This window comes from Sciurus vulgaris (assembly GCF_902686455.1).
Source record: "Sciurus vulgaris genome assembly, chromosome: 14".
Classification (NCBI taxonomy): domain Eukaryota; kingdom Metazoa; phylum Chordata; class Mammalia; order Rodentia; family Sciuridae; genus Sciurus; species Sciurus vulgaris.
The window spans coordinates 8424268-8440908 of record NC_136475.1 but is presented as its reverse complement, the minus strand read 5'-3'; the positions used below and the strand labels follow the sequence as shown (position 1 = coordinate 8440908).

The following is a 16641-nucleotide window of genomic DNA, read 5'->3' as shown; positions in this document are numbered from 1 at the left end:
TCTCACTAACATTCATTGACATTCATTGCAGGCAATCTCTTAGGCTTCCTCAGGAGTCTTGGTTCTGACTTCTTACTGAAAATGAAAATACTGATGTTGTCTGTTGGCTGGCACCTGGCAGCCTTCCTTAGCTCTGTCCTATTTATTATGAAAGACTTGCAGCGGGGATAAACTTATTCTTAGATGTCTAGGTCTAGGTAGAGTGAGAGGGTGGGTGCATCTGAACTGGCCAACTGTCTTTCTGACCATCCTGTCATCCTGACACCCCAGATCAATTTCTGCAATTGGTCCTGCCAATTGTCTGTCCAAGGCTGCAGGTTCCAGGTTTTCTCCATCTACCATCTTCTGCTATGGTTTGAATCTGGGATGTCCTAAAGGCTCATGTAAACACTTGGTCCTCAGTTTGGTACTGTTGGATAGTGGTGGAAATTTTAAGAGGTGGGGCCTAGTGGAAGGTCTTCAGGTCATTGGGACATGCCTTCAAAGGGCATTGTGAGACCCCCACCCTTTTCCCCTTTCTCATCCCAGACACTTCTACACTGCTGACCTGCCCCAGACCCAAAGTGATGGGGCCAACTGAACGTGGACTGAAACCTCCAACACTATGAGATAAAATAAACCTTTTCTAAGGTGACTGTCTCAGGCATTTGTCAAAGCAACAGGAAGTTGAGTGACACAGCTCATCTCCAGGTTCTCTAGCATTGCCAAACCTTCAGTCTGAGGAGCTGATCCATGCAGTGCCTCTGTTCATTTGGATGGTAAGTAACTCTCTCTTAAAATCTAGATAGGGCTTATCTGGCACCAGAGATAATTATTTCATTTCTTTGAAATCATTTTAAAGTCTTAGGTTCAAGCCCTATGAACACTGGTGTCTTTTCACCTTATATCTAAGAATACTGACCTACTTCCAGTTGATCAATTTCTGATTCCAAGATTTGATCCTACTAATGACCAGTAGGTGAAGCTAAAATGTAAGGCCTCTACAACTGCAAAGCATAGTGGGGGATTATCTATTAAAAGGTAAAATGGCTCTTTCCTTAATTTTTAGCAATAGATGGAACAGAGTCCACATTTTAGAAAATGCTCTGCACATCACCAAATTTAAAAAGGGAACACAGGGCAGACTATTGAATTTACATCCCCACTGTTAGTCACCGGTGTACTCAAAAGTCCACGAGAGGCCTCTGATGCTTGCTTACCACAGGCTGCATTCTGACACTAGTTGTGTAGTAAGAGGGGGCTGAGTAAGTCTGGCCTGTATTGTGAATGGGGACACATGGGGGTAAATCCACTAGAATTCTGAATTTGTTCCAATCTTATCTTGCTGACAATGGCGGAACCTCTTGGGAAATACAAGACCCCTGATATGTCTTGAACGAGACAGTAAAAGAGAGATTCAGAGACAGTCTGCAGCCAAGTTTGTCAATCGTTCCTTTTATTTTCTGCCTGACCTTGATTGTTAAACTGTATCAGAGATTATCCACCCCCCAGGTAGGTTCTGTGACATGGTTTTCTTCAGGTTGTTTCAGAAGCCCATACGTGAACAGTCTTCCCTATCTCTTTCTGCTCTAAGGGGAACCAAGATTAACAAGAGTGTTCATAGGTTGGGAGGGTTCTGTGGCAACTCAACTTCTTGAATCCTTCACATCTGGGGAAAATGACTTTGACCCAGTGGGATTCATGGGACCTGAGTCCACAGACTTTCAGAACCATGTACTCTCCCAGGCTTCACCCCAACAGGGGCTACAGATGCCCTGAGTCCAGCTTGCCTAGTGCCTGACCTTCAATAAAACAGAAATAAAGGGCTGGGTCCAGGGAGTAGAAGAGTTTGGGAGTATAGATATAAAGTTTGGTGATGGGAACTACATTAAGGCAGATCTTAAATGTTCAATGAAGTTTCCATTAAATAGGGAGGTATTTTAGGTCGAGTAGGCAATGATGGACAGGAAGAGGTCACATGGAGACTGACACAAAAGCTAATTGTGATAGTAGTCCCTGGTGTTACCCAAACACCCAGGTGCCCATTTACATTCTGAGCTGCTAGGTGCAGGATTCTGGCTTGTTAGATATGAGCACAAGTGATGTAATCCTGGTACTTAAAAATACCTCAAGGTTCTTACTGCTTTCTCTTCAGGGTGATTTTGGAGGTCAAATATTCTAAATGATGAAGAGGGGATGCGATAGACTGGATGGGAGACACAGATCTTTGTTAATTTGAGGGCTGTTTGTTACCACAGCACAGCTCAGCACACCCTCTTCAGTCATGTGGAGTGAAGAACGAGAATCAGGAAGTGACTAATGTTGTCCTGGGAGCCTGGGACAATAGAGGTATGGGCTAGACTGTGACAACTGAGAGAAAGGTCACAGATCCAAGAGAGGTTCTGAATGGAGAGAACTTGATATTTGCTCAGATAAATATGTATTGGGCACCTGTTACTTGCAAGGCACTGAGTGAGATACAGAGACACGTAGGTCACACTTCTGAGTGCTTACAACTTAGCTGAGGATATAACACATGTACAAAATTATAAAACAAACCTTAAAGCATAACGGTGAAGAGAATAAACTTTGAAGGAAGACCTGCACTCAAGACCTGGCCTCACCTTTCAACAGCCGTGTCACCTTGAGCATGTTATTTACTCTCACTGAGCTTCAGTGTGCTCATCTGTAAAATGCACATAGCAACAGTACCTATTTCACAGAGCTGGTGAAAGGATCAATCAATCCAGTCCCTGTAAAACTCTTAGCTGAGTGTTTACCCCATAATAAGCGCTCAATAAGTGCTACCTACTAGTAGTAGTATTAAGAGATCTAAAATCTGGGGCAGAAGAGAACAAGGTCAGGGCCCAAAAAAGCTCTAAGAGAGGGACTAACAGCTATAAAAACAACTGCTCTGAAAAAACAGTGCTGCTCTGGTATAACTGCCTTCCTTCCCCTGTTGCAGCCTCCAGTTATTTAAAGTTTTTTTTGTTTTGTTTTGTTTTTTGTTTTTTTGTAGTGCTGGGAATCAAATCCAAATCCACAACTGGTCTTGTACATGCTAGGCAGGTGCTCTACCAATGAGCTGCATACCCAGTCCCTCTAAACACTTTGAATCTGCAGTGTCATTTCCTAACTTCTGCATCCCACATCAGTTCTACACCACAGTAGATACAGAGTGCTTCCTCAAACTGTGGAGTAGAGGCAGGGCAGGGCAGAAGAATGGTAGCGGGAGTGGGCAGAATAAGCAAATGTTGGGTTTGCTTGTGATAGGAGAGGCCTAGCTTGTATTTGTACGGTGCTCCTTTGCCTGACTCAGGCTTCTGCCCAACTCAGTCTATTCCCTGTTTTGCATAACGCCGCTGATGTTGAATAACTGAGGATTTGGAGCTGAAGACTTTCCCACACACGCTGCACTCGAAAGGCTTCTCCCCGGTGTGAACTCTCTGATGCCGTGTGAGCCGGCACCGCTGGCTGAAGGCTTTCCCACACTCGCCGCACTCATATGGCTTGTCTCCAGTATGGATCTTCTGATGCTGTGTGAGGGAGGAGCGGTCAAAGAAGGCTTTCCCACACTCAACGCACTGATAGCGTGGCTCCCCGGCATGAGCTTTTTGATGTCTGTTCAGGGATGAGACACCATAAAAGGCTTTCCCACACTCGTTACATTCATAGGGCTTCCTGCCCGTGTGGATGAGCTGATGGCGAGTAAGAATGCTCTTCTGGCTAAAGGCCTTCCCGCACTGACGACACTCATAAGGACTTTCTCCAGTGTGGATTCTCTGGTGTCGAGTGAGGGACGAGCGGTCGAAGAAGGCTTTCCCACACTCACTGCACTTGAAGGGTTTCTCTCCCGTGTGAATCCGCTGGTGCACAGTGAGGGATGACCGGTCAAAGAAGGCCTTGCCACACGCGCTGCACTCATAGGGGCTCTCCCCGGTGTGAGACATCAGATGTCTGCTGAGGCTGCTCCTGTGACTGAAGGCCTTCCCACACTCCTGACAGTCGTAGGGCTTCTCTCCAGTGTGAGTCCTCTGGTGACGCACCAGCGAGGAGTGGTCAAAGAACGTCTTCCCACAGTTGCTGCACTCCTGGTCTCTCTCTCTAGGGAGGGCTTTCTTGGGTGGGGCTGACCCTCGCTGCAAGCTTGGATCCCGGGACAGGGGTTTCTTGCAAGGTCCCACTGTGGGCCTTTCCTTCTCCATTTCCAACCCACCCTCTGGTGCTTGAACTGCAAGTTTAGGACATGGAGGACTTTGCCTGTCAAGGCTTCCTCTCCATGTTTCTTCTGGTTTATCTTCTTCTGAAGCATCCTGAATCTCGGGCTTGGTCTCCCAGACTGGAACAAAGAGAAGACACAGATGTGGTTTCTCCCCTGGGCTAGGAAATGTTCCCGGGGAAAGAAGAGGAACTATGATAATCCTGAAAGTAACACACAGGCACAGCATTGCTCACTCCCACAGTCTCACTCCAGGGAAAGCCTGAGATGTGGGAATGAGGCAGAATGCAGGGCAGAGCTCTGACAGCAGGCATTGAGAATACAGGAGGATGTCCATGGGGAGTATGGCCAGGATGGCTAAGAGAGTAGACTGAGAGGAGAGCACAGGGACCAACAGAAGTACCAGAGTGTGAACGGCCAAGGTGATGGACCTGAGAAATCAGCGGCTGGTGAAAAGAGATGAACAATACTGTGAGGTGTAGCAGAGACTAGGGAGAGCTGACAGGTGACATAAAATAAGCTCTGCAGCAGAAGACCTGACCAAGGGGCAAAGGTGATACCCAGTGTTCCTCCCACCCACCTGAATAATAAACACAAAATAAAACAAAACTCAGACCCGAACTGTTCCTACTCAGTTTACCTAGAGAGACACCCTCTGGACGCTCTCTCTCCTCAGATCCATGAAGACCCTCTATCCACGGCGCAATCCCTCTCTTCAACTGAAAAATCACATCAGGTCGAAGAACTGGAAGTCCTGCTCATGGAGAAAGAAAGAAGCCAGGTGGTTGTATGTGATGAAAATATGCAGCTACTCCAAAGCTGAGTCCTGGCCTCCAGGTTTTCCAGAGAGACAATGCAAAAGGCCAGAATGCACAGCACAATGCAGAGGAGCCTCTGAGGGGAGTCAGGCCTGAGGCTCTAGAAAGAAGCAATTGGCAATCCTCTTAAATTCACATGGAGTGGGTGGGAAGCTTCCTGCCTAGGCACTGTGGGGTGAAGGTGCTTGGCTCAGGGAGGTGAGAAAAAAGAAAGATCATTTTGAGTAGAAAGCATAAGGAAAGTGCTCATTTTTGTTTATTTACATTTATTATTATGCTTTTTTGAAATAAGTCAATTGTTCATTGTAGGAAAATCAGAGGTAAGTACAACTAAAAAGAAAAATCACCTTCCGTACTTTATATTCTTTTTTTCTTTCTATTCGTTTGATGCTGAAATGTACTCATAGATACATTCTGCTAAAATTGGAGAATGGAATGGTACTGATTTGTAAACTGGATTTTTCACTTAATAATGAGATTATTTCTATTAGCATCTCACCATTTTAATGACTACATGACAGTGCACTGTATGGAATAACCTAACATCTGATGAGTCACCTGCTGACAGACATTTCAGACTGTTTTAATGTTCTGCTGCTAACACACAATAGCATAATGAATATCTGCATCTATTATTTCCTTAGGATCAATTCCTGCAAGCAGACCTATCATTTTTAGTTACATTAAAAACAAACACATAAACATAGCCCCTCCTAAAAATGGGCTTGAGCTCCAGCCTTCCCTTGCAGGGGGCCCCACCTCGGAAAAGAGAGGTGCAGTCTCACTGGCCCCAGGGTCCTCCACCCAGCTGGGTGCTGATTCTCTGCTGACAAAGTGGCCTTGCCCACACCTCTGTGGCTTCTTGACTCTGACCTAAGGAACTCCATGCTCCCACACTTCATCTGCCAAAGCCTGTGGCAGAGACTCAGCAGAGTCCCTTGACATTTTCTGAACATCCTATTCTGCTGGGACACTGTGTGGCTGCTGAAGCTAATTGAGGAGCATGAACGCTTGCTTTTTTGACCTGCTTTATATGAATCTGCCTTACTGTCATCTTCTGCTTATTTTCAGTCAGCTTCTGAATCTATGTGCTTTTTCAGCTTCTGGATGGAGCCTTGCTCTGTTGCCCAGGCTGGTCTTGAACTTCTGGGTTCAAGTGAGCCTCCTGCCTCAGCCTCCTGAGTGGCTGGGACTACAGTTGTGTGCCACTGTGCCCAGCTTCAGTGTACATCTGTGACGTTCTCATTATCAACAGGGGCCTACGCTACTTCTCAACACCTGACATCAGCAGTAGCTCTTAATCACCCCGTCACACAAATCTTTATAATTCCAAAGTGCCTCCTGTGGGCATATCTCTAAGCCTGTCCTCAAGGCAAATGTTCAAAATCAAACACCTCTCTGGTGACCTACAGACACACAATGCCGTGTCCCCGCCAACATCCTCTCCTGTTGAAGGAGACACTTCTTTTCCTCCCTTTGGTTTTCATGAGGGGAAATCTCCAACCACCAAGATGGTCCTGTGCCCACCACTTAGTTGTCAGGCCAGAGCTGAGGATGTCACCTGGCTGGGAGAAGACTCGGGCACAGGTAACTCTTTGACTCAGCCCCTCTGGACAGCCGACTTCCTGCCTCCAGGATACACTCTGCTCTGTGTCCTGACCCTCCCTCTGTGGTATGGGGGCAGGTTGCTAAGCAAGGGCCCTGTGGTCGACTAGCACATCTGTTCAGTGCTGGGCTCAGTGCAAAGGCCACCACTGCTGCAAACCTAAGCCACGTCCCTGAGCCTTTCCATCTTGTCCACAGATGTGGAAGCAGGAGGGGAGGCGCCAATTCCGCAGCCCCGCCCAGCACTGGCAGCTCCCTTACCCAGCGAGATGATGCTCTCGTAGTTCTCCAGCATCACTGCCTTGTAGAGGGCCCTCTGAACGGGCACCAGATGCCTCCACTCTTCGTCTGTGAAAATCACAGCCACGTCCTCAAACGTCACAGACCCCTGAAACACGATCACATGGTTCCTTACCCATGAGCCTTATCGTCACTTGGGTCAGACTGAGATGGCATAAAGATGACAGCCCTGGAGGTTTTGGCGGGAGCATGGGGGCATGGCTATGAAAGAGCAGGCCTTTGAAGCCCCTGGAGGAGGCACACAGCCACCTACAGCTTGAGTTATCAGTCCCAATCCTGTCATCCAAGCCTGAAGTCCACATCTTTACCCCGGTTTTAGAAGTCTGGGTGAGTCCTGGGCCAGAGTGGGGAATTCACAACTCCGTGCCCTTGAATGGGGACTGCAAGTCTGCATCCAGTAGGACTCCCGTCAGGGCCCTGGAGGCCTCACTGAGGCGCCCTACAGCATGGTCCAAGCCCCCAGCCTCACCCAGCACTTCCTGGAACCCTGCGGCCTACTCTCAGTCCATGCATGGACGCACTCGGGATGGTCAGGGCAGAACCGGGCCTGCTCCCCAAACGTCCCATCAGACCCGTGTTGTCACCTTCTAGACAGAGTCATTCAGAGCAAAGGCTGCAGGGGTTGTGTGCCTAATGACAGGCAAGAGATGGCCACCAAAGGGCACCTCAGGTCAAATGGGAAGTCCTCCCTGCAGAGTCCTCTGTCCACCTGGTGGTGTCTGACCAAAAGTTCCAGGAGAGAGAAAGACAAGTGGTGACATTCTGGAGCCTCATTAACGTGTCTCAGAAACAGAAGTGGCGGCTAGGGAAGAGCTCTTCCTGATGTGTGTAAGTCCCGCGCTCATCCCCAGCCCTGGGAAGACAAAGAAATATGAAGGTCCTCCTCACCTGGCACCTGGCAGGTGGCACTGCAGCAGCCATTCCCTCCTGTGTGCTCCTGGCAGCAAAGGGCGGAGTCCTAAGGAGGCAGGTGTGGGTGAGAAGGCAGCCACGAAAAGAAGGTGCCATCTCCTGACCTCGAAGCGAGGACTCTCCAACGCAGTGGCCGTGACCCCACCCCCATGCCCAACACCCACAGAGGGCAGCCGAGGCAGAGTGAACCAGGAACAGCCCCAGCCACCCCTGGGCAGGAGCCAAGGCCACGGGTGCCCTGAGCCAGACCTCACGCAGGGCTTGTTTTCACATGATCCTTGGGACAGAGATCTGTACCCAGCAGCCAAGAGAGTATGAAGGCTCACGGTCAGAATGGCAGCCAGCAAGAATCCCAGTAATGATAAACACGGGGGAGGAGGTGGACCGTGGGGGGCTAGGCCAGCGCAACCACTGTGGGAATCCTGGGGGAGGCTCCTCAAAAGACCAGGCGTGGGATCCACAGCTGCACCACAACTCAGTATCTACCCTGAAGAATTCGAGTCATCTTACTATAGTGACACCCGCACACCCAGGCCCACAGCAGCACAATTCACAACAGCCAAATACGGAGCCAGCTAGGTGTCCATCAGCGGATGGATGGACAGCAGAAACGTGGTGTATGTACACAACGGAGTTCTGTTCAGCCGTGAGAAAAATGAAATGATGTGATTGCAGGAAAGTAGATGAAACTACAGACCATTATGTTACACCAAGTTCAGGAGGTCAAGGGTCATATGTGTTCGCTCATATACAGAAACTAGAGAGGAAAAAAGGAAAAGAAGGGTGTGTGGGGCGGGGGCAGAGATCTAGTGAAAAATCAAAGGGAGATCAGTAGAGAAAAGGGACCAAGAGGTGGGAGGTGGGGAGGCAGGACAAAGTGCTGGGGAATGATATTGGCCAAATGATACTGTCACATTGTGTGTATGGACGAATATGTCACAACAAATCCCATCAATATGCACAACTACCATGCACCAATTAAAAAAGTGGAAAGAGAAAAGCATTAAGGTTCAGATGGTATTTATACATTCACTGGACATGTCCACTGGACAAAACCAGGAGCAATTCTGTAAGTGACTATGTTGGCGGAACATCCGGCAAAACCAGCAGCCTCCTCAAAGGAAAGCACAGCCGTTCACAGCCCCTGCCGAAGGAGCAGTCCTCGTTTGTACCATATGACCCTCCTCTCACTCCGGCAGCCATGACTCAGCGGGTGAAACAAGCACCAGGAGACTGAGGTGTGATCCAGCCTGAGAGGCGGCTTCCTCCTGTGGGAACAGGACTAGGTAGTGTCAAGACAACACATGGCGATGGGCTGAAGGAGTCTCACGAGGTCCCCAAGTAGTCACAGAACCAGGGGAAGCAGAGCCCACAGGCCGTGGGAGGCATGAGTAGAGAAAAGGTCATGACAGGGGGTCGAGGAGCGGGAGAGGAGGACAGCCTGTCCCTCCAGGGGGTGCTGAGCCAGGCGCTGAGAGTCCCTGGGAAGCATTTCTGGGGTTGGTGGGTGAATGGGGAAGCAGGGTGGGCCAGGGAAGAGGGAAAGGGGTTTGTGGCTCACCACGGCTCTACTGTAGTCGAGGGGAGGGGTCCCTGCCCTTGACTACAGCCAGGAGCCCTGGGACAGAAAGGGAAACAAAGTGGCATTTCCCTGCAGATGGGTAAGGGCAGCAGTATTGTGAGGGCCCCACAGGCTCCCCTGACCAGCGGGGGTGGGGGCGAGGGCGGGACACTGCAGCTCCCCTGGCAAAACCAGGACCTAAGCAGCTCTGACCAGGGGGAGGGGGCAGAAAAACCTCCAGTTTTTGAAGCCTAAAGAGGTAGATCTCTACGTGGAAAGGATTAAGAAATGAAATCCGTTTGGAAGAGCGAAGGCCTAGGCTGTGAGCAGGGCTGGGAAGACGGAGGAGTAGAGAGGACAGCCACAGCAAGGAGCTTTGCACTACCCTGCCCCAGCCGGGGACGTGAAGGGACTTCAGCTGGGGTGCATCATCGTCAGACTGTGCTTATGCAAGTTCACTGACTTGTAGTAAAGACCTCGAAGCATAGGTGGCCCTCAGAATCTGTGGGGTTGGTTCTAAGACCCCCATAAAGACACACACGAAAATTCCACCCCACCCTCCATAAAATGGATGCTCAAGTGCTTCTTGTAAAATTCGGGGTTGGCCTGAGGATACAGCCTGGTGGTAGAGCACTTGCCTATCTGGCACGGGGCCCTGGGTTTGAGCCCCAGTACCCAGAAAATTTCAACTTTATCTGTAACTTTTTGTTTCTTAAAAACACACACACACACACACACACACACACACACACACAAAACAGAATGAAAAAAACACTCACAAAATATTAAGTGAAGAATGCACGATCTTAAAATCACACATTCGTGCATGCACATGTGTACAGAAAAAGGAAGAATACGTTAAAATGGAAGTGGAGTTAAGTGGTGGTATCACGAGGAATTTTAATTTTATTTCTGACAATTCTTTATATTTCCTGATCTCCTTATTCACTTTGGTGTCCGAGAAAACAACAGGAAGAGGAGCGTGCGGAAGTGACGGCAGCCTGGACTGCTCCCCTAGAAGGCTCTGCCTGCAAGACTGGCCCCTGGCGAGCATCGGGGATCCTGATGTTGAAAGGATCCCCCGTTTCCTAAGAGCCAAGGATGGTCCACAATGTGTGCAAACAATGTGGTTCGTGGGTAAACATCTGCTTTCCTGCTGAAGGACTCAGCATTTTGGTGTGTGCTAATCAGAGGGTGCTGTGAGCAGCCTTCAGTAAAGCCTTGGACACTGAGCTTCCAGTGAGCTTCTCTGGAACATCACAAGCTGCTGTGTTTTGTTGTGAGGAGGCATGTGCTCTGCGTGACCTCTCATGGGAGGGACAGAACCAAGCGAAGTCTCAGGTGGATTCCTCCAGATGCTGCCTGTGTCCTTCCCCCTTACCACGGGGCTGTGTGTCCTTGCAGGGTGGCAGTTGTGGTCTGAGCCACAAGTACAATTACAGGCTGAGGCCCGAGTCCTGTGAATCTGTGAATGTGGGTGATCTTGGGGGCCCCAACACAGGCGCCATATCACTTTGAGCAGCTGTGGCAGGACGAGATTAGGGGAGGTAAGGATGGAGGAGACCAGTGAGGAGACTGATAATTATGGAAGAAGTGATCAGCAGCTGAGCAGAAGCAATGGTGGCAAAAATGGAGAGAGGAGAAACCACTGTCAAGATATCAAGAAGGACAGACGACAGCCTGAAAGCAGAGGCTCAAGGTGATGCCTTCTGGGTCATGGATCTGAGCAGCAATGCAGAAAATGATCCCATTCCTGGAGGTGAGCAATAGGGAAGCAGGACTGAAGGACGGCGACTGGGGACAGCTGGGGACAGAATCTGAGCCAATCCCACATCCTGAAGCAGGAAAACCAGATGACTCTGGCTCCCACTGGCCAGATTATACATATTGGTATTGCTAAATGACATAACTCAAAATAGAAAAGTTAACAGAAAGTATGCCAAAAATGAATACGATACAAAGGAAATGTTTAAGTCTTCAGTTATATCAGTACTTTCTTTCCATTCATTACAGAACTGTTGATAAAGAATAGATGTATCCTTGTGGTACATATTTATCCTTTCATGTAAGTAGAAAGAAAGAAACCTAGGGAGCAGGGATAAGCCAAGTTACTCCAGAAACAGAAACGGCATGCCTCAAACAAGGACAGATCAGTACCCAGGGCCACTCAGAAGAGTGAGGCAGAGGAAGCTGTACTCCTACCCACAAGCCGACCTGATTCTGAACAGGCAAAGTAACTGTGCAGAATTAACCCTCCCTCCCTGAGACAGGCCCTCCAGTTTGATGATTAATTACCAGATATTCACAAGAAACAATGAAGTTTGAAAAATTCCAAAACTCAAGACCAATATGTATAAATTACTGGTCTGTTAGCTTCTAACTCTAAAATGGCTTTATCATATTTTTGGATAAGTTTGGGGATTTTTCTAGTTTATTGGTCTATTATCTACGCAGATATCCTTTCACAAAAAATATATCATCATAACATAGAGTTAAAAGATGCCAGAAAGACCTGGATTATTTAATAATGCCCCTCAAGGGTGGACACTGGTTTGCAGAAGCTAAAACCTATGCGACAGGTAAAATCTTAAAGAAAAAATCTTACTTAAAAGTTTAGTGTAACTATAAAAAAAAAAGAAAAAAAAGAAAAACCTCAACTTAAGAAGGAGAGAGTGGGGCTTGAACCCCCTTAGGAGGAGGCAAAGAGTGATACATATGCAAATATAAACAAACTATATCCTCAGCTGATAATCAGAGCCTGTAACTGTGTCATGTAGGACAGTATTGTTTTCCTTTCTGGTCTGTTAAGATTCTTCCATCCCTGGGAAGCTGTCCAGATACTTACTCTTGAGCCCTAGGAAGACATCAGAATTAATGTTTAGAAATGCTGATGAGTACAGTCATTAGGAGTAGAAGCTCTGGAGCCAGATTGCCTAAAATCAAACTCAGCTGTGCTTCATTCTACCTCTGCCACCTAAGAAGTTTCCTAACCTCTGTCTCATCTTGTCCATCTGCAAAATGAGATTAATAAAAGTACTGACTGCATGCAGTTATCTTGATGCTTACGTAGGATAATATGTAAAAAGCATTTCGAATAATGTGCTAAGTCAATGTTAGCATTAGCTAAAAGTAATGTGAATTACATTGTGTTGCTGCTTTAGGTCTAAGTGTAAGCATAATAAGAACTTTGGAACCAAAGTTATTTGTATATGCTGTCCAAAATACTGGAACTTTTTGAACAAATCAAATTTTATTGTTGCTCAATGCTTAAATGCTTAAAGATAACTTTCAAGATTTTATTAGATTATGCCTTTAATAAGCTGAGCACTGAAAACATCGCGAATGATGTTGAACACAAATCTCCCCAGATGTTAAAACAGCAGATGTGCCCTGGCTCATCATGCTAGGTAGGCTTCATTCCCCACAGGTCTAGACTCCACCAGCAGTTGCTTCAGTAGACTCTCTGACACTCGGTACTCTCCAGCCCATCCAGTTCACATGGCGTCACGGTCAGCAAAGGGTCACCTCTACTGCTTCCTCTTTTCCTATTCTTGGATGTTAGAGTATCACTGGAGAAAATGTTCTGGAATCCACACTTTGTATCTTCAAGAGAGCCCTTGCTGTTGCCTAAAGGCTTCTACGGCTCCCACCTTGGCCACATACCTTTTCCAAACCCATCTTCTCTTCTGCATACCCATTCCAAACCTTGACGGCTACCACTCGACTTCAGCATAACTTTGTCTTCTACTACACTGAAGATTTGCAAGAGCAAATCTCCAGGATGGCAGGACCATGTGGTAGAAAGCACGCCGAAGGCAGGTTTATTAGTATTAACCAAGAAACTTTGGGCAAGTTACTTTAGGCAACTATTGACTACAGGCGTTTACTACCTAACTCCAGAGTAGTTATAAATAGTAAATGAGACCATATAAAGTACTTAACAGTTTTTCCAATAAGTGAAAGTTCTCTACCCTGCTACTACCCAATACCAACCCATTCATTCATTAATTCACACCACTATCAACAAATATTAACAAGCACCTGTTATGTGCTGGGCAGTAAGGTGTGGGAGGCCAGCAAGACAGATCTGTCTGTCTCTTGGACTTGACTTCATACCTCCACTGTCCAACTTTTGTCCTCTATTCTTTCCCTCAAAATGTGCTACCTGCTAATGCAGGCTCTCTTTTTCCAGCACCTTCCAGCTCTCTAGAAGTTTCTTCCACACCTTCAAGCATACACAAGCCTCCTCTAGCTGAAACCATCTTCACGGCATCCCATAGCCTCCCTCCAGCAAAGCAGCTCTCCTTTAGGTTTTCCTTCACGATCCAGCTTCCTGGATGAGGAGCTCACCTACTGACTCCACTCAAATCCCTGTCGTTGGCTCTTGCCTCTCACACATCTGAAACTACATGCTTGAAAATGACAACTCTGGTATAATTCCAGTGATCTTTTCCTTCTTTTCTTTACATTTCTACGGCTTCTGACTGTTTCAATAAGTTTCTGCCTTTTCAACCTTGATGCTGCTTCAGTCTGACTCTTATTCCTAACACTAAAACTTGTCTACCTGTGACTCCTTTGTCCCACTTTTACCCTAGAGACAAGGATGCTACCCAGAGATTAGTCTTTGTATTATCTTCTTCTTGCTATCCCTGGGGAGATCCACCCATCTCCAGGGCTCCATTTTTCTCCTTTACAAAGAGGGTTCCCAGTTCCAGTCCCAGCTCCTTTTCTGAACTCATCCAAGTGGCTGCATTTTGATAGGCATCATCTCCAAACCACCTTGCTCTACACAACTCCCCACCCATTCCTCTCCCTGCTTTACATTTCTATCAGATGTTCTGTTTTTCTCCCAGTTGTCCCAAATCCAGACTCTTATGCCTCACTCTCTTTTCTCTCAAATCTAGCCACCAGGTCCTTTACTCTTTTGCAATGTCATTTGTACCCTTTCCCTGCCACTAACACCATGGAAATTCAAGTCCATAACGGCTTGCTTCAGAACGAACCCTGATATTAGTGACCTCTAGAATGGCTATCCCTTGTCAGTCTTCCGGTCAGACCCACACAATCCGGCCTGATGACTGCGTCTCATGCGGACCCCCTGTGCCCTAACTTTGGTGTGCGCTTCTTCATCCGTGCCCCCTGCTATTCCTTCAAACTGCCCTCCAGTCAAAGTCGTGTCCCTCAAGCCTGCCTAAGGCTTTGGTACTTCTTTTGCATTTTTTTCCCACATCAAATCCTACCTCCTCCATGAAGCCACCCCCTCAAGCACGCACTCGGGCACAAACTCAGGACAGGGGTTAGATGACCAATGTAAGGCGCTCTCCGGGAAAGAGGCAGGGACTAGCAGGCGCACTCCAGACTGGGTGTCAAGCCCGCCCACGTTCATCAGCCACCCGTTAGGGGAAGAAGGGACGGCAGGGGCGGAAAAAGCCCCAAACCTCCCACCCGAAAGCCCAGGATCTGGCGCGCAGTGGGCGCGCACAAGACCGCGGGCGACAGTGCCACGGCGCTCACGGCAGGGGACAACTTTGCTCCTCTCCAGCTGGGACACGGCCACACACGTCTGCAGTCTGGCTCCGCCCGCGTCACCCGCCCTCTCCCACAGCACCTCCCCCGAGTCCCCAGTGTCCCCCTCATTTGGCCGCTGCGCTCTCTCGGCTCCTGGAACACACAGACCCGCAACCCTCACCTCGGGCACAGAGTGCTCGGGACCCGGGAAGACGATAGCGCTTCAGGTCCGGACGGCAGTGCGCCTGCGCGAAGGCCTTGGCGGTCGCGCTCCAATCACAGCGCGGCGTTCGCGGGACTCCAATTCCCAGAAGTCCCGGCGGCCGGCGCGCCTCAAGATGACGGGAGGACCAAGCGAGCGCAGGCGCCTGAGAGGGCGGGCCGCGCTCGACAGACGGGCGGCGCTCGACAGGACCGCGCCTGCCACGGTGGTGTCCTTCGCGGGCCCAGGTGCGGATGCAGACGCTCGGGAGAAGTGTGTTCGCCCTGGAGTGTGCCCACGTGTGATGCCACATCCCTCTTCCATCTGTAGATTGTCCGGAGGAAATGTGCCCAGCCCCTAGTCCTGGGCAAAACGGAGACGATTTCCAGCCTCTGGCCCCGCTTCCGCTTGTCCACTTCCAGGAATTTGATTCTGAAGACTGGGCTATGGCCTGAGGGAGGGTCTGTGCACATGTTTGCCCCGGAAGAAAAGAAGGGCCCAAGATAGGACGTGTTCCTAACTGGGCGGCGGGAACTGGCTCCCAGCGGTTTGTGCACACACCAGCCTTCCCCTCCTGGTGCTGCCAGAAGGGCCCTGGCTGGAGGCGTGGCAGGAATGCTCAACCCCGGAAGAGTATGGAAAGATCCGCAGGTGACTACTGCGCAGATAGTTAAGAGCTACCGAGCTAGATGGAGCTTCAGAGAAGACTGAAAATTACACAAAGAAGGTGAAACATCCTACTTCAGGAACAAATCTACATTTTCACTTAAAAAAACCTAAATTGCCTACTATAAAAGAGTTGCTGCCCTAAATGAGCTCATTAGAATGTGAAATTACAATACAGTGCAGTATGTTCAGTAACGGGGAGTACAGTCAACGAAGCAAATCACTATGGGAAAGGTGGAAAATTCTTCCTATAACTAGTGCATTTGAATAATGAATATTTTCTTAAGAAAGTAACTGCAATCTATGCAGAGAATAGCACATGTAAGGTATAGACTAGAGGATAAAAATGCAAAGAATTAATACCAAGATCAACAGCTCATGGATAAGGTTCAGGGGCTAATTATGGTACCCTGGGGTCAGGCTGTAGCAGACTTTGTGGTACTGAGTTCTAGGAGAGAAGAACTTGATTAAAGTCATGACATCTAAGACATATATTTTCTTGCTGTTCTCTTTTGATGGTGGCTTTTAGTATTCATTTAACCTTATACGGAGAGCACAAACTTTGGGGCTCCTAATTGGGTTTCCTCCTAATTGGAGTTCCTTATCCACTGGCAGGGCCTTCACCCTAGGCTTTGTTATCCCAAGTAACTGTCAAAGCAGAAGTTTATAAAGACTTCATTTCCCTACAACTATGTGTGGTCATGCATTCTAATAAATGGGATATAAGTGGATATATTGTATAGTGCCTTCTAACAACCTGCTTTAAAAGACAGCTAAAAGGGAATACACTGTTGATCCACATGACAAGATGACTGAAGGGCTTTGTACTAAGTGACAGAAGCCAGTCCTACAAGGTCACAAACCTGATGAT

The 16641-nt window shown here is 48.3% G+C and overlaps 1 protein-coding gene across 1 annotated transcript; it reads right to left on the bottom strand.

Moving 5' to 3' along the window:
* Nucleotides 1-1046: 1046 nt before the first annotated feature.
* Nucleotides 1047-15177, bottom strand: ZNF2 (zinc finger protein 2). Its single transcript, XM_079110260.1, has 5 exons — nt 15084-15177; nt 7810-7879; nt 6883-7009; nt 4839-4952; nt 1047-4318 (listed from the first exon to the last, which is right to left on the bottom strand). Exons 2-5 carry the CDS (start codon nt 7840-7842, stop codon nt 3312-3314), a joined length of 1281 nt encoding a protein of 426 aa, XP_078966386.1. The 5' UTR covers nt 7843-7879; nt 15084-15177; the 3' UTR covers nt 1047-3311.
* Nucleotides 15178-16641: the final 1464 nt, after the last annotated feature.

Excerpts from the sequence above, each read along its gene's own strand:
- ZNF2 (XM_079110260.1), bottom strand. The coding sequence starts at position 7,842 with ATGGCTGCTGCAGTGCCACCTGCCAGGTGCCAG. Across the intron at positions 4,953-6,882 it reads CGAGAGCATCATCTCGCTGG|GACTTCCAGTTCTTCGACCT; the intron begins GTAAGGGAGCTG and ends CTCCATGAGCAG. Across the intron at positions 4,319-4,838 it reads TCCAGAGGGTGTCTCTCTAG|TCTGGGAGACCAAGCCCGAG; the intron begins GTAAACTGAGTA and ends TCTTTGTTCCAG.